The sequence below is a fragment of the Rhinolophus sinicus genome, chromosome 13, assembly GCF_057876585.1.
Source record: "Rhinolophus sinicus isolate RSI-liver-muscle chromosome 13, RSI-T2T, whole genome shotgun sequence".
NCBI classification, from domain to species: domain Eukaryota; kingdom Metazoa; phylum Chordata; class Mammalia; order Chiroptera; family Rhinolophidae; genus Rhinolophus; species Rhinolophus sinicus.
Window position 1 is genome coordinate 6,402,148 of NC_142513.1, and position 18,569 is coordinate 6,420,716.

Genomic DNA, 18,569 nt, shown 5'->3' on the forward strand with positions numbered 1-18,569 from the left:
TTTCTGGCTTTCCTTGAACAATCAGCAGCTTCAGCGACTCCTGCCCACATTCCAGCGTGGCAACAGCTGGGTGAAGCTCACGATGGTGCCTTCCCTGGGTGGGGCACACCCTTGCCTGTCATTGCCATCTTCCGAGTTCCCACGTGTCCTAACAAACTATCACATTAACCTAAACTAAGAGACAACTAGACATCTCTTTTCCATAAAAGCTGCAGTGACTTTATCATTCAGGAGCCAAGAAGGACCGGTGTAAACTGCAGTGCACTAGAGAGTTCTGTCACCTCTAAACAAAGCAGCTGTTACTCACACAGCCTGCTTCATTCAGTTACATGAGCTCCATGGACGTGGGACGGAGACATCTGGGTTAGATCCAGGCATAGGGTTTCTGGTCTGAACAGCCTTGAGTTCAGGGTAAGATTATGTCATCCATCAAGATGAGAGCCAAAGGCATCCCATAATCGTGTGGTAGCTTAACCTTTTTTTTTTTTTTTTTTTTTTTTTGCGTTGACAATGGCTTTCCTATTGGTTTCACATTCATCTGTTCTCACATGACTTGGTCGCTGGAGCAATTACACCCGCCACTCTTGACAGAATAGGGAGGTACGTTATTGTCTCAGTGCTGTCTTGGTTTTGTGTTAATAGCAGCTATCATGGCGAAATTAACCCATATTTTACATTTCCCCATGGTCCTGCGCGGCTCACAGCTACGTTAAGTGCACAGAATGATGCGTGAGCACCCTGGGGTGCCCTACATGACATTTAGAACTTATTCAGTGCATCACTTCAGCCTCCCCATTCCTATGTGTTTGCTGGCTTTTAAAGACCTCCGTAAAAGGTTACAAACACCACTTACTAGCTAAGAGCTGCTCCAATCCTATGGACAAATACCATCTCAGTGGCTGAAGGGATTTTTTCTTTTTCCTTCAGTCCTTTGTCAAAGGCCTTGTGGAATGGTTCAGACTCAAGGCAAATTGGTAATTTAAAACTGCCGGGAGACGTATTCTATGTGATAGGTGATGCGGCCAGTTTCTACATATTTCGATTGGCTCCAATAGACTACTGTTGAACTTGAGACTAGAATCGTGTATTTTGAAAACCTGAAAGCACGATTGTTTATGTATATCAAGGCCTATTTAAACGCTAGCATTTTATAGCATTTCACCCCTTCCTTCTCCCACCCCTTTCCAACTCATAAAATGACACCAAACCCCATTTCCATGAATTGTAGTCTCTTTCTGGATTGTCTTCTGCCTTTTCATGAAGTCACAAGGTCTTCACTGTCATTTGGACTCAAATGTCATTTCATGCTGATGGCTGAATCTTTTATGGTAACTGCGACAATTTAAAAATTACCAGAGAAGTCGAATCTCATTCCGTCAAAAAGTCATTCTGTCTTCAGTTGCCTTTTACAACTACAGGTTCTCCCCACAGTCCTAAAGAAACCCACCATCTTCACTACGGGCACCGGACTATCCCATTTCACTCAGCAGGTCCCATGTCTCCACAGGGCCCAGTGGGTATAGTGCCCACGGTACCTGAGGGGCCCATGAAAATGTTTATTTGTTTAAAATCAGAAAAAAATAATGAATATAATCCAACAAGGAGTCGTAAAATATACTTTTTCATGTTTGATGTATGGAGGAAGGGGCTGAGAAAGGCAAAAGTGCTCAGTGCCCACAAAAATGATAATATGCCACTACATTCAGGGTGATTACGGAAGTCACTTAGAATCAACCCGCACAATAGAATTCACGGTCAAAATTGCACAGATGCTACGGTACCTGGTTGTATGGCAATCTCGTTGAGCAATCTCTTTGAGGCTCCATTTCTTCACAGGGCTGATCCTAATAGACAGTAGAGTCTCACCGTGTCCCAGACCTAATGGGGGATGCTTTGCGTGTGTTATCTCATGAAATCATTTCACCCAGCAGCCTCAGGAGATGGTTCTTGTGAAGCTACATGATATAACCTGTCAGGACACATGAGACCACGGGCAGTAGGAGTGGACGCAGCTCTGCCCTTACCAGCAGTGTAGCTTTGGGCAAATTATTTCCCCTCTCAGAGCCTTAGTTTCCGCCTCGGACAAATGGGGGTCATAAAGAATCAACTGCGTAGGGCTTGGAGTGTGTCTATTAGTTAAGGCATGTCAACTGCTCTAGAGGGCGACTATGATTTAGTAAATGCTCCATAAACTATAGTTATTACTGTCCTTTCCTAAAAGGTAACACTTGCACACCCTTCACTGTTTCTAAACTTCATATAAATGGAATCATAGTCTTTTGTGCCTGTTTTTTTTCACTTAACATTACAACTCTGAAATTCATCGATTGTTTTGCATGTCATTATAATTTGCTCTTTTTATGGCTGAGTAGTATTCCATTGTGTGACTAGACCACAATGTATTTATCTATTCTCCTGTTGATGGAAATTGACTTGTTTCCATGGTTTGGTTATTAAGAATAAAGAATAATTTGGTAATTTATTAAGAATAAAGAATAATTTGGTAATTAAGAACAAACTCTCTTATCTGTTGGATACCTCCCTAGGAGAGGAATCACTGGATCATAATAAATATTGTGTACTATGGTGTGTAGATTTATTTCAAGGTAGGTAGGGGCTGGGAAGACAATAGAGCAAAACATCAACATGGTCTCTGACTGCAATCTAAGCAGGACATACCAATAATTTACACAGATAAATATAAATAGCTGCACGTGCTACAAAGGAGAGGTACACGGTTCTGTGAAAGTGTGCAGGGAGGATTTGATCTGATGAGGGCATAGGTCCTACGATCAAAAGGAGCATGACAACTTCAGAAGCTAGAACAAAGTCAGTATGGTTAGTGCAGAGAGGAAAGGGCAAATGGAAAGGAAGGCAGGGCTCAGTTCAAGCGGGCCATGTGATGTGTTTTCCTTTCCACTATTCTCGCCAAGGAGAGGATGTTAATTTCTTGAGGGGGAGGGATGGTATTGGGGAGAGAGTAAGCTAATCAGATTTGTAGTCTGAAAATTTTTATCTGGCTACGGGGTAAAAACTGGATTGAAGGACGTGTGTGTGAGCAAGAATGGAGGCAGGGAGACTCACTAAAAGCCATGAGCAATGGTCCCAGTGAGCAATCATGGTCACTGGGCCAACATGGTGGGCAGGAAGATGGAGAGATATGGACCACATGAAGAGTCATCCTAGACCCAAGGTTCATTCGATTTCTGTGCTAGTTTAATTTAATTACAGTTCTTTGCCACTGCTAGCTACTGTAATTTGGACTTCCTAAGTTTTACCTGAATGATTTAGAACAAAATTCATAGGTTATGAATTAAATCCAAGTCTTCTTCAGGCCGATTGTTTTCCACTGCAGTTGCATTCATTTCCTACTACATTTGCTCATCTACATCTGTTATCAAGGGTTATGTTGGCATCCATCACATTCTACCATTAATTCCAGTGTTACTCCAAATTGCAGTGTGATTGTGAATGTCAGAGATGTTATTATAAAACACACCAGAAATGATGATTAGTAGTCAGTGTCTCTTTCCGACAGAAATGACCCCTCTCCTTCTACCCAATATTATTGTGCAGTGCTGCCCAAAGTCAAGTTCAAGATTCCAGATGTTCTGTGGACATAACCAGATACTGTCCCTCATCTCACAGGATTACACCGAGATGGGTTCCCAGAGAGAAGGGTCTTTTAAGATGGCTCATACACCAAGGCCATCACTACTCTGCTTTCTAATTTCTACCCATTTCTAAGGGGAATTCTGAACTTGAAGCTACTATGGGCTGTCCTTGGATCTCGGGGGATTGCTAGAAGATTCTACACATGTCTATCAATATTGCACTGGAGTGGTTGGGTGCGTAGATATCAAGTCCCGTAGCAGGACCCTTCCTTTCTTTGGACCGCATTTCCTCCTCTGTGAAATGAAGGTGGTAGTAATAACAGCATAAACCTTATAGGTAAGAACTGGGTTAATATGTAGAAAGAGCTCAGACCATGCCCCGCTGTATGGGTGTTGGCCGATTATCATCAGCCTCTCTCTGATTTACTTCCACTGGATTGAGGTGAACTGCTGAATTGCTATAAGAATTGGCCATGTGACTTCTGCTCCTGCATTCGCTGAAGCCGGCGTTGAAGTGAATATCTATTATGTTGCTCAAAGTCAATGTCCAATGGGGGAAATTGTTTTTCAGGGTTTAATCCTATGAAAAAACTTTTTTTTTTTTTTATTTTTTTGTCCTGAGATACCTGGTATATACCACTCTTTTTAATGTGGTATTACACATCATTTTTCGTTCTCTGCCTTAGCTAACCAGAAGCTCAGAGCATGTTAACGTAACATGTGGACTCTGTGGCCAATTTACTTTCCCCTTTTTTATTCATTTCTTACCTTTCTATTCCCTATTCTGTGAACGTTCTATTTATATTTGATATATAAATATGCATATTTATGTATATTTGAGAAACTATCTCAAATTCTTTCTGGTAAATCAACAGACACAAAGACAATCACCAAAGGAAATAAATTTCGGAAGTGCAGTTTGTGCATTCATTAACAGCCCATTTGCTCAGGAAGCAGGCACAAGTCGTTTCACCTCTCTGAACCTTTCTCCACATCTGTACAATGAGCGGTGATAATAGAATCTACTTTATAGGCTATGGTGAGAAAGGGAGGAATGAATACATCAAAAGCATTCAGGAGAGGACCAGCTTACAATAAGCACTCAATGCCAGTCCTTAGTGCTGCGACCATGAGAGTCATTCCTAGAGATGAGAATGGAGGCCCTGCCAGAGAACCAGTTCCCGGGAAACACATAGATACAGACAAGCCCTAATTACTGTTCTCCAATTTTTTTTATACCAAACCTTTAAGCCAACTTTTAAATTCTGCCCAGCACATAAAGGTGGTGTGCATGTAATCTTTAATAAAGAACTGTGCTTTGGGTTGCTGTTCTTTTTCTACCTTTAAAAATGCAGAGATACAAATGCTCTGTTTTACATCGAATGACACAAAAGTGTGAAAAGCGACGCAGTAGATTATCAGTAACAATATGCACTTTGCTCCCAGTTTATATTTGTGCCGTAACTAACAGAATTTTATAAGAACTTATTGTGAATGATGTCATGCCCATAAAAGGGTCCATATTGACTGTAACATATTAAATGTAAATAGCCCTGTGTCCACTACACAGCCTCCTGCCTTTACCTCCCCCACCAGATCTTCCTCCCCCTCCAGAGTTAATCACTACGCTGAATTTTTTTTCTATTATTTATTCCTCAAGGAAGAGTGTGTATTAGGTGTGCATCTATTTTGTGTTTTTCTGGTGTTCATACAGTACTGTCATCCTTTTCGTTCATCCGGATGCCTCCCTTGCTGGGCTCCCTTATCTCTAGTTCCTAGACATTCATCACCTTCTCTCCTGGATTCCTTCCCATCTACTCCTACCTGTAGTCATAGTCCCTGATCTTAAAAATAAAAACAATGAAGAAGGCCCCTCCACCTACACTGCAATAGCATTAAATGATAGTCTGCCTCCTTCCCTCCAGTGTTAACTTTCTTGCAAAAATACTTTTCACGTCTGCCTCCATATCTCACATCGCCCACTGCGAAGTGTTTAATAATCTGTGTGCTATAAGCTACCAGGACATCTTCAGCTACCCTCCACTAAGCTGGACGGGTCAGTCTTCTTCCAATGCTCCCACATCTCATTACTCTTTTCATCATTAGGCTTAACGGGGTGCTAAGAATTCTCAGATGGCGTTTGGTCTCTTCCCCCAACCCCCAAACAGACTGAATTATTTGAGCCAGCCTAGTTCTTTAGCTGAATCACCTGAAGGGCTGGTTAAAATACCGAGTTCCATGCTGTTTCTATGAAATAGTTGTTCAGGAAACGTCCGTTATATCGCTCGACATCCTGCCCAATCGGGGAAATATTTTTCAGGGTTTAGTCCTGTGAAAACTTTGCACTTTGAATATTTCCAGGATTCTGCCCTCCCGTGGATTTCCCATCCCTGTGTCCTCTGCTGGTTCTTTTTCCTCCCACCTGCATTCTTTCCTAAGTCTTCGTCTCTTTCATGATAAGCTACCTTAGCTGCCCAGAGCATGGCCCATTGTGGCGACAGAGCCAGGAGTGCAGTTTCCAGGCTCTCGGCCTCTCAGCACGCAGAAAGGTGCTGGCTCAGGTAGTAAATGGCCATCAACTGTGATTGGATGGCCATCAGCTGTGACCAGTGAGTCGCTGGCCTCTAATATAACTGCTGTGGCTACGCTAGCAGGAAATGGGGGCTAGCAAGAAGATGGTGGCTGAGCCTGCAAGCAGCGCAGTGAGGGTTGAGAATTGTGTGGCTCCTGTTTCGTTTCTCCAACCCAGCCGCCAGCGAGAATATAGTGATATGACTCCCCTATCTATGGCTCCGTGGGTGTTCCTTTTTGGCCTGGCCATATCCTACGTTCTTATGTGGGGAGCGGGACCAGAGACCCCGCAGGCCGCCCCGCACGACACCCATGGACCTGCAACATCAGCATAAACTGGAAGCTTGTTAGAAATGCAGAGTCTCAGGTCCCCAAACCACTGAACCAAAACATGCATTTTAACAAAATCCACAAGCGGTGTGTAGGTACTGCAAATGTTAAGAAACAGTTCTCTAGGATGAAAAATGGTCCTAAATCTACGTCTCCACCCCTGCACGGAGTGGAGACACCCCCAGGCTCACGTGGAAGCCAGGCAGTGGGGACTCCAGTGCAATTTCCCACCTCTACATACCTGTTCCCTTCTCAGCCCCCTTGGGCGGGGGTAGGCATGGCACGCCTGGGGCCCGGCTCCCGCCAGCCATCTCCCCTAGGACCCACAACCAACTGGTCTCCCCGTGGGTAGCTTCCCGAGCTCCCTCTGCCTGCCCAGGGCCTGCTCTCAGCTATCTTCCTCTTCTCAGCCTCAGCGTTTGGGCGCAACTCTCCTGGGAGGCAATGCCGCCGCCAGTGTCCCAGGGAAAAAAAAAAAAAAGGAAAGTTTCAACTCACCTTTCCACTCGCCGATTGCCCTTCTGCATCTAGTTCCGGTCCCAGAGTCTCCAAGTGTCCAAAACCCAGCTCACGCTCTTCTCCCATGCCAGCCACTTCTGACTTTCCTGCCTTTGTGATGGATACCAGCGGGCTTCTGGGATTCTCACGCCTCAGCTGCGCTGTGGGACAGGTGCAGCCGGAGGACAGGTGCCGGCAGGTAATGTAAATGAGGGGAGAGGGGGGTGGAACTGAGAGCCTACTTGGTCTCGTGGGTGAGCAGCTGAAGACTATCATTCGGAAATGAGGACCCAGTGTCGCCTAACTGTGAAATTTTATGAGACCGCCTGATTTTATTGTGGCAAGGAAGTTAAAAAAAAAAAAGAAAAAGAAATTAACTACAAGAGCCAAAGAAAACGTGGTTTGCAGGCTGTATGTGGCCTGTGCTGAAAACCAAGTTACTTTGGCTTTCTTCTCCCTTCAACCTCATTTCTGCAGTCACTGTCAAGACCTACACATTCCACCTTCTAAGTCCTAGCTTCCATCTCTTTCCTCTGCCACCCGACTCAACTCTACGTACCAGGCAAAGTGCGGTAACATCTGGTATCTCAGCCTCCATCTCTTTGTAGTAAAACCCACCAAACCAGCTGCCAAATTATTTTCAAATACGGCTCCAATCATGTATATCGCCTTCCTAGTCAAAGCCCTTTAGAGACTCCTGTGGCCTCCAGCTGTCAAAACTCCACCCCAAATGGCATTCCCGCCCCTCCTGCCCCTAATTAGTCATGCTTTTGACTAGAGCTCTTACAGCTTGGGACAAGCGAAGTGGTGGTTATGGAGCGGGAAAGACCGTCTGCCGCTCAGCATAGCAGCTCGGTGGACCCTAAGTACAGAGCAAACTGGCTACTGCCGCTTCCCACGAAAGCCTGGACGAGATGGAGCAGATTGTACACCCGCGTTTGCAAACTGGCAGCTTCATGGTCCAATGTGTTCTACAGCTACCTGTGATTTAGCTTGCATTGCTTTAAAAAGCAAAACAACAAAAAGTTGCACTCAAAATAGCGACTGTACATAAAAATCAGGATTCCTGTCCCCCCAAAAAGAAAGTGAGAGGCAATTATTGGCTGAAGTTGCGTCTTCGTTACCTCTTCAGAGGCTGTGTACCAGTCTTCACCGAGCCCAATAAACTTACTAGGAACAGAAATAAGAAAAGGCTGAGGGACACTTTAGAAATAAATGTAAAGTGAGAATCAAATATTTCTGATGTCCTAGAATTTCCCAGGCAAATTAAGAAAAAGTATAAAGTAATAAGCAACAATGTATAATGTATTCCCCCCCCCCCCATGTTTATTTTCTTGTATTAGGCTTACTTGCTAATATGCTGATAAATGTTAAGTCCCGGCCAGTTATACAACATAATTCAGTTTGTGACACAGAAGTCAGATGAGCCTTCATTAAATTCCTACCCAATGGTTCGGCTGTAGTCACCCTCCTCTGCCAGCTCTCCCAGTGGCCCCTCCAGACCCATACATTCACCACCTTCAGGGGCCCTGAAAATCACCGACTTGTATGGACTACCTCCGAATTCCAGCTGAGTTTGGCCAACAGTGACCACCAGCTGGATTCTGGAGTGATGGAGAATGAAGTTGGGGTGACCAGTCTCCCAGCTCTGTCACTGCAGGGATATCACAGGCGAGCTGTGTCCCTCCCCAAAGGCCGGCTTCCTGGGTTCCTGAGTGAAGGGGGTGGCTGGCTGCCCGCTCCCCTGGCTTCTGAGGGTACAAAACCCTCCACCTTTGGAACCTTAGCTAAAGTTTTCTAAAATTATTCTAATTTGAGTGTGTTATGTATTTCCTGCTACAATCTGACTGGTATATCTCCCCAGTTTCACTCCTTTAACTGAACATTAACGAAATGCATGCAAGAAAAAATATCCTTTTCAGAGTCATAGTCTAGGAATTGATTATTTGGGAAAATTTTGCAGCAATTTAAAAGTTGCCTTTATGCCATGAAGAATTTTAGAATTACATATTCTATCTTTAAGCCTGAGTTGTTTCTAAACAGCATGCAATGTTTAGCCTTGAAGGTTAAAAAAAAAAAAAAGACATTTCCTTTTAAAATTATGTATATTTAATCCTAACAATATCCTTATTTTTTTATTACGATCCTTCCATTGGCATTTTGACATATCAGTGCCATCTGCTGGAAAGTTAATACTATTAGGTCTCCCAAATCTCAAAACATAATGTCTTCTGGGGGGCTATAGGGGATAAATGGACTCTTTATTTAAGGGGGGGAAAAAAGCCTTGTTTTTAAATACACAGCTGCTTAATTTCTACATCATTATCAATATAAACCCCAATTAATTACAAAGCACTAAGATAAAGTCTAGAACAGAATTTTTTTAAAAACCACGAAACATTTTTCTCTATTGATACATCTCTTGGTTTTTAAAAGATTCTTCTGTTGCTCTGTTCTATGTTTGTATGAAGCTCAACAAGTCTCAGCATTTGCCGGTTCTTTTCCCGAGATCTATAATATTGATATGTATGTAAGAGATGTGAAATAGATTAGATATAATATACTGCATATATTTAAATAAAATATATACATATTTCTCAGTATACGACAAAGCTTCAGCTGTGAAATGAGTAAAGCAGGCATATGTAGGATTCCATCTTTCTATATGGTCCTTTCTCCATCTCTAATGAGCTACTAAAACAGACATTTATAAAACAACATGACACAACTATTAAATTTTCTTATAAAAATTGCAACAGATATTCTAAATGATAATATAGAAACATAAAAGATTGCTTAACTGATTTTAATAACATGACATAAAACCCCTATACTTGATATAATCGTTATGCAAAATACATAGATGAATACTGTCTTCTTTTAAAAATATAAAATAAATAAGCAAGACATGTGAAAATAGGCAAGTTTCCATTAAATAAATGAAATTTTTTTAAAAAAAGAAAGTTTTGCTTTCCATATCATTTGAAGAAGGGAAATTATCATTTAAACAATATTCAAGTTTATTAAACAAATTTTAAAAAGTATTATAAAATGTTTAACTTTCGTCAGCTTCAAGGTTTATGTTGCTCCCAAATTTTGCATATAACTGAACTTTCAAATCTGCTAACACCTGCTGAATTGATTCCACTCTGGATTCTAAGGCGTCAATTTCTTCTTGCAAATTTTTCTGGAAAAAAAAGTGTTTAAATTAATTCTATTCAGCTGGATGATTGCTGAGTATCTGTGGCTGAAAAAATATTTGGGAAAACTTTTAGGTCAAGAACTTTCTAAACTTGGACAGGCAGCTAAATCCTACTGATAATTAGATCTAAACCAAAAGCCTGAATGTGGCCATTTTTAATTCGTGGTCTGTATTTGCTTATAACATAAATCAAGCTTGTTTGCTCAGTTTTTGCTGATTTATAAAAAAAAATGTAGATCAAAGAAAAATCATTTCTAAATTATCATATCCTAATAAAGAAAGAACCATACATAAATACTTCTGGCATTTCTGGTAAACAGTTTATCACAGATATGGCTTCTGACACAGCCTCTTCCAAACTCCCACAAAAATAACTATGAAACTAGAGGAAATGATAAAAATTCATACTACCATGGATAATGAAGAATAACAACTTATAGTCAAAATCTGGCAGAACTTTTTACTAATTACATGGCCTTTCCATCTTGATTACACTCTCTGTGCATGCAGGGACCAGGCATGTTTTGTCGTCCTGTATCCCTAGTACATGGTATTATGGAACCTGATACACAGTAAGCACTTAATGCTCTGGAATGAATGAATGAATGAATGAATGAATAGCAAAGTAAAGGTTCAATATGGGGGGGGGGGGTTTGGGGAAGGGGAGTGTCCATAATAGTGACAAAAACTTATCTTGAAATACTTCCAAGAAGGGTATTTTAGGACGGTTAAAAAAAAAGAAAAAACTCGAATTACAAATTTTTACTATGAAAGAAAAGATTTAAACATAAGACATACAATGCTTCTGCATGGAAAGAGCCAGGAACAAGTGTTAGTTTTTTCCAAGGTTTAATAAGGTGGGTTTAATTCATGAACTGTTTTGCTTTCTATGAATTTAAAGAGGGGAGACTAACATGTTAAGTACTATTCAAGCTATTGAAGCAAACACTGAAAGAATTAGAAAACATGTAACTGCCATCGGCTCTCACACAGGATGCGACTGTCCCTCTCGTACACAGAGGGAGGCTTTATGCCTCAAACATCATCAGTGAATCCATACTCTGACCCAGTCATTACACCTCTCTGATGATTTGCTTAAAAGAATTTCCTACATGTGGACAAAGGTTTGGGTATAAAAATGCTCACTGCAGAATGACTGTAGGACAATATCAGAAACGAGTGACATTAGTGAGCTGATAAGTGTCCACCGACACGACAGGAAACGGTCATTAAAAACGATGTTTTTAAAGTACGTGTGCCTGGCCCAGGGGAGGTGCCCAGTGAGTCCCTGCTGGATAAATGAACACTAATGGAACGAGGAGATACTCCTCCTAGGATATAGCTGACTAAAACACACAAAGAAAGAGAAGGAGAGAGAACACAAAAGAAATTCATGAAAATGTGCGTTATGGATGATGATCCTGGGTAGTGGGATTACGAGTGGTTTTCCTCGTCTCCTTTATCATATTCTGCGTCTCCCAAATACTTTTCATTTAGAGCCCACGTGCTGGAGTCACGAGCTCATTCCCTCTGCCACTGTGAGGAGGTCCCGTAACCTCTCTAAGCCTCTCTTCTTCAAGTCTGATTGGGACTGACGGTCCCTAGCTCACGGAGTCACTGTTAGGATGAAAGAAAACCACGCTTGCAAAGCACTCAGACCACATGTGGGACATTGTGAGAACCCATTAAATATCAGCTAGCTTCCATTATTTCCCTACACCTGCAGTCACGTGTTCTTTCTGACGACACGAATCCCAATTTAAGAGTTAGACTTCAACACCCGGGCAAGACATCCAAGTACCTTTGCTTCTTCTAACATGTCTTGTGTTTCTTCTTGAGAATGGCTAATGAAAACATCACCGATCTGGTAAGGGATCATTAAACAGTCGTCATCTGCGAGCATGATGTCTTCACAAGCATCTTCTAAATTCTGGAGTTGTTTCTGTCAACGCACAAGGAAACGGCAATGAAAAATGGACTCAATTATGGAATTCCACGATAAAAGCTAAAAGCCAGTTTTAATCTGGGGACACTCACTCAGCGGGACCTGTTCACAAACGTATTAGGTTGGTGCAAAAGAACTTGCGGTTTTTGCAGTGATTTTTAACCTTTTAAACCGCAATTACTTTTGCACCAACCTTGTATTATCACACTAACGTTCAGACTTTCTTACATTTTTAGATGGCATTTCATAGGGAAGCATTTACGAGCTAACTAACACGCGTCCTCTGGATATTTCCAGATTGCTACAAGCACCCTGGGGTACACAGCGGGTATCCGAGGCCACTCAAAGTATCTCCTACTTTAAGTTTCTCACATTGTGAATTCTGCCTTCCTGTAGGGGAATTAAAACAAAAACAAACCTACACTTCTCAGCCATGCTTGATGACAGGATGCAAGCAAATAATAACTTAAATTCCACCCATCAAAACGCACTTGACTGGACTTCAGCTCAGGACAGGTGCATGAGCCTCCAGAGGCTGGGCACAGGCATCTGATTTATAGGGCTGGCAGAGGTGCCAGGGGTGGCAAGGACAGCAGGAGCAGCGGCCCAGAGTTCCTGCGTCTGAAGGGGCAGCTCCCTCTCTGGGACCAGTGGCGACAACAGCAGTTCCATCGCCTGCCAAGTTCTCTGACATGTGGTCCTGCGACCTGGCTCCTGGGAAGAGCCTAGGGTCACACCCCTCAATAAGCCCTAAGTTATTTCACGTCTCTTGAACAATGTCTTTCTTCCTAAACTAACTAGAGTGGATGATGTCATCTGCAACAGAGTCCAAGGAGACATCGTCACAAAGTACTGAATTCAGTTTTAAAACGCTACAGTATAAAGAACTTTTATTTTTCTTAAGATACCTATTTTTAATACCTTTTTTACATCTATTTCCTCCTTCAGCTCTGTGATTCTACTTGTATTCCGTGCAAATTTGTTTATCTTTTGTTGATCTTCGAAAGTAACGTTGACATCTTCTGCAGCCTGAAAAAAAGGTAAATACCAGACACTTATTTCCCGATTTATAAAACAGGGGTGAGAACACTGGGTTATCATTTAAAGCAGGAAAGATATATATACATATGGTTTTAACAAGACCTGCTTTAGGCTCTTTTGCCAAGAACAGTAATGGCTCACGATAACCACACACCCTCCCCTACCACCTGGTCTCCCGTGACCAGTGACGTATGTACACATGGATTGCTCCAGAGTCTTTCCCGAGCGATTTGGAGCTCCGTGCTCAGAATATAAAGGCAGACACCTAGACTTTAGCCCTCCCTGTCCCAAGCTTTCGTCATCTAAGTTTTGCATGCACCAGGCCCATCATCAAAGCCCCAGAGGACACCTTGAAAAAGAAGACCCTTTCCACCATGATATACATAGCTTTGAATGTTCACCCTTGTGTGTCATGTTTATGAATGTGGAAGTGGGGAAACAGTGAACTACACTACAGAAACCAAAGGAAATATGTGCAGATATCCTAGCATTTGAGTCATTTTGCTACGTGAGAATTACCAATTCCCTAAGAAAATAGGGAACAGAATTTTAGGGTTCCCGCTTGCCTGCAGAGTTTAAATGCAGAACCCCTGAAAGCCTGAATCCATATTTATAGATGCATTTGTCATTGTGAAGCTTTAATGGGGCAATCCACATGCTCTCACCCAGCACCGGGCTTGCCAGACACACGACTGAGGCTTAATGCAAGGCTTCTGAATTTGAATCTCAATCACATGATCAGACTGACCTGTACACGGTTTCTGAAAAGTTGTCCCCAAGCTACACCGTTTGGCCCCCGCTTTCTATCTTTCCCAAGCAGGCGTTTCCTCTCGTAGCCCCAGCAAATGGCAGCCCCCACATGCGCGGCCCCTGGAGTTCATTTCCTTAACAGCGGTTTTTCTCACTGGTGTTATGAGCTCAGGTTAGTGGGGGAGGCGAATACGCACTGACTACACTGCGTGCCACCCAGTGGAGCGCTGTTTATGGCAGAAAAGGAAGAAGTCCACACCTTCGTGACTAGCAGCAATGGCTTCCCTTTCAACCTCACGGAGGTAGGACATCCCTACATTGCTGGAAGCTTCATTCTGGCAGGCAGGGAGGGGGTAATTCTTCACTGGGGGCAGGGGGACACTGAGAGGTCCATCTTCCCCGGAAACTGTATGCACAATGGCATGCATTGTATGTGCATCCTCCTGGAAGGGGCCTCATAGTTTTCATCAAGATTCTTAAAGGGATCCACACCCCCAAAGGTCAGGAACTCCTCTTTAAGAGAAGCCACATGTAGTTACCACGGCTCACCCAGCCCTAAGAATCCATGGGGGAAGGAGTTAGTTGGTAGTATTTGAGGCAGCACAGAGTGATGGGAGTAGTAAGTGATGCAAATCCAAGCGAGCAGGGACCATGGCCAAATACTCAGTTCTTTGGAGCCACCTCAGGTTTGTCATCTGTAAAATGGGGGAGCTATTCTTACCTATTCCTGCAGGGCTGGTAAAATGAGCCCCTGGAATAGGGCCTGGAAATGGAGTCACCTCTCAATAAATGATAGCTAAGTGCTTTATTTCCTGAATAACGTTTACCAGAAAATTCTGCTAGGCCTAAGCGAAACATAACTGCTCAAGATTCAAGGTGAAAATCAAAATTCCCTGGACCTCAACTATCCCCTTTTCTTGAGAATCAGTACCTTATGGGATTACGGGAGGAAACTGAACCACACTCCATGATGTCCACACTGAGTTTGGGTACCATCAGCAGAATCTCAACTGACAACTGGGTCTCTCATTGTTCTAACAACCTGGGAGAAGGAAATTCTGGCCAATTTCAATCTGTTTTTAGTTTTGTTTTTCAAAAGTATCTCCCAAGTCTCTATGATATAAAATTTTGCTTTGTATTTTTATTCACCTTTCAGGCATATATTCATTTAATAATTATTTAATGTTTCCTGTGTGCCAGGCACTGTGAAAACAGAGCTGTAGTCCTACCCTCATGTATACTGGCAAGTTTAAATTCTGGTGGAGGAGATGGGCAAAGAACAAGGGTGTTTTTATTAGATGGGGATATACATGACGATGAAAGTAGAATAGAGGTTGAAAGTGTTGGGGGGCTGGGGAGTGAAGGGGGCTTCTTTAGATAGGAAGGTCAAAGATGGCTTCTCTGAGGGACCCTGGGCAGAAATCTGACAACAGACCCCTCGTGGCCAACAACCAGTTCTTAGAAAGCAGAACCTTGGAGACAAGAGCACTGAATCATGTCCTCCAAACATTCTCACCAGAAAAGTCATGACCCGCTGGGAAGTAATGCGCTACAAATGTAAAGTACTCCAAATTGCAAACAATTTGTATTCAATTGGAAGGGCTATTCCTGTGATATTTCACACTCACTCAGTGGCACGCCCACGTTTTCTCCTAGAGGGGTCAGAAGGGGAAAGTGTACATGTAGTTGACGGGTCAGAAATGGTTTATAGCACTGGGGACGTCTACAACATGCTGCCATCTATCGTGCCAGTCTTACTAAGATGAAGAAAATCCTTCATGTTTCAACCACCACCTACCTCTCTAGGTTCTACCATCATGGTTCAATCTTTCCCCCTCTTCCCCCGATTCTCTGCCATCCTGGCCTTCCTTTTACTAAATGCACTCAAGGTCTCGGCAGGAGAAATTCCCTCTCTAGAATACCTGCTCCCTTTCCAGCTTTTTCTTCCCCTCCTTATGTAATCTGATAGATCACACCTTCTCTGATCACTAAACAGACCTTATTCCACCTTCATTTCACAAGTACCTTTCTTTCGTAGTTCTTATCGGAGCTGGACATTTTACAGTTTTCTGTATGACTATTCCATTAATGCCTGCCTCTCCCCCAGGGCATACGTCCTACTATGCTAGGAGGATAAGGGAATAAGAACGTCCTTACTGCTGATCATTTTTATCTCCGTCACGTAAAACTGAGACTGTGCCATACGACACACTCAAAAAGCTTGAGGAATGACTGAAAGGAAAAAATGTTGGTAATTCAGCAATTTTGCAAAGTCCAGGGTTCAAATCATTTTTTATCATTTCCTCAACTCCTTTACTTCATCTCTCTGCACTTTAGTTTCCACATCTGTCAAATGGGGCCAAACCACAACTACTATCTTCCATGGCATTAAAGGCCGTACCTAACAACACAAGGCCCAATTTAAATACAAAATAGAGGGGAAGTGAATCTCACAAAGTGTCATACTTGTCTGAATCACCGTGGCCCTGGACCCCACACTGGTACGCTGTAATAATTTAATGAATGACAGACCAACAGAGAGAGCAGCTCATCCTGGTTTGCCTGGGGCTTTCCCAGTTTGAGCTCTCCTTCAGTCTCACAGACAGGGATGGTTGGTCACCCTACACCAGGCGCAGGTGGCACAGGTGGTGCAGGTGGCTCAGACTATGCAGTGCTGCAGAGGAGAGCAAAGAAAGCAAGTTCAAGTGGCCCTTGAAGTGGAATGAGAGCAAACCTGCACAAAACCTCGAAGCAAATCCCTTCAGCCTGGGGACTCTCTTCAGACACCATGGAGTCAAAACACAGGCTCTGGAGACCCGACGCCTGTGTTTACTTAAATCCTAGCTTTGTCTCTGCTCCGGCTTGCATCAGATGTAAAATAAAGATAAAAACAGTAACTCCTTAAAAGGGCTGTAAGATTAAACGATATAACGTGTGCAACACTCTTAGAACTGTGCCTAGCACACAGTAAAGCCTTGATAATGAGCAGATGTTATTATTTCCTTGCCCTCTCCACATTTTCTTTTTCTTCTATCTAGGTATCTTTAAGCATCTGGGTAGACTTATTGGATTAGAAACCCTAACCAGGCGTTTAGCTTGCTTAGCAGGATAAAAGGTGTGCTTGGGGAGGGAACACCTGAGTTTGAATTCTAGCTCTGATTCTTATTAGCTGAGTCACTTTCAGGCCACTAACCGCTCTGTGTCTAAGTTTCTCCATCTGTCAAGTGGGGAGAAACCCATATCCTCGCTAAGTTGCTGGGAGGATCAGAGATAACCAACGCACGGCTTCTGGACCCTGACCCGTCGTCTCCCCTGTGGCCTGGAGGACGCAGGGACATCAAGTGTGGATGTGGGACACTCGGGGCTGGGCACTGGGCTCTGCGGCCACATAATTCAAGGATGGAGGGTCCTGCTCTGCTCCTTCCAGCTGCGTAACCTTGGGAAGGTGACTCCACCTCTCTGGGCCTCAGCTTCCTTAGCTGCAAAGGACGGTACCAATACTGCCTAACCTTGTGGACCTGTGAGGGTTAAATATGGTAACTCAGGTAAAGCGCCCAGCGTTACGGTCAGATGCAGGCAATGGCACCTTCGCTTCCCACGCTGCAATGACAAGGCCTGGGCCGCGGGACCCTGAGACTCTCCAGGGCCATCCTCAGCCCCGCGAGAGGCAGCCCGGAGCCCTCCGAGGGTCGCAGTCCGTGCTCCCAGCCTTGGTGGGCCAGGGGCCTAAGACACCGCCCAGGGCGCCGGGCGTGGACAGGCCTCACTGCGGGGCCGTCCTCAGGGCCGGGGACCGGGCCCCCGGGCCCCACGCCAGGCTTCAGAGATGAGCACCCCAGCACCCCTCTCCCGGCCCCTCCGCGGCCGGTCGCCCCCCGCAGCCCGAGCATCCCGCACCGCGAGCGCTCCACTCACCGCCTTCTTCATGGTGGCCGCCATCTTGGGACTGGACGACCGCGCGAGGCGGGGAGGGCGCAGCGGCGCGCTTCTCCCCCCTCCCCTCGCTCACTCCCTGTTGGCCCAGAAGTCCCGTAAAATACAACACCGTCCCCACATTCCCTCGTGTTGGATCTCCGACGAAGGGGCTCTAACGTCTAGGACTCATGGAGGAAATGCAACCTGGAAGGAGTTGGTACATGCCAATTAAAGGGACAGGCAACTCCCCGTGGGTCGACACAAACTGGGGGGTGTGGCGAACGGCCGCGGATCCAGCAGCTGACAGCAGGGGGCGCCCGGAGCGGCGGGGCAGGGCCTGGGTTGGAGCCGAGCCGGGGGGCGGGGCCGGGCCTTGAGGAGATGAAAGGGAAATCTTTTCCATCAAGCCCACAAAGGAATGTGAAGAAATCTACCTACCTAAAAAAGTGCTAAGAACTAATGACCTTGGCAATAGGATGTGCAGTTAATATGCCCTGATAATTCAGATGGTATTAAGGGGGAAGTACTCCTACTTATTTATTCAACGACATTATTGAACGATTACGGTCTGCTCTGACATTTGTGCCTCCCAATTCTTTTTTTTTTTTAACCAGCAAAAGAAAGAAGGCCGGGGTACAAATGGAAACAACTGGAGACTGCTGATCAGGAGGAAAATCACCAGGAACCACTTGAAAGTACTATC

The 18,569-nt window shown here is 44.1% G+C and overlaps 1 protein-coding gene across 1 annotated transcript; it reads right to left on the reverse strand.

Annotated features, from left to right (window-relative positions):
• Window positions 1-9,803: 9,803 nt before the first annotated feature.
• Window positions 9,804-18,108, reverse strand: PFDN4 (prefoldin subunit 4). Its single transcript, XM_019726055.3, has 4 exons — window positions 17,867-18,108; window positions 13,082-13,189; window positions 12,017-12,157; window positions 9,804-10,200 (listed from the first exon to the last, which is right to left on the reverse strand). The coding sequence occupies exons 1-4, from the start codon at window positions 17,888-17,890 to the stop codon at window positions 10,069-10,071; spliced, it is 405 nt and encodes a 134-aa protein (XP_019581614.2). The 5' UTR covers window positions 17,891-18,108; the 3' UTR covers window positions 9,804-10,068.
• Window positions 18,109-18,569: the final 461 nt, after the last annotated feature.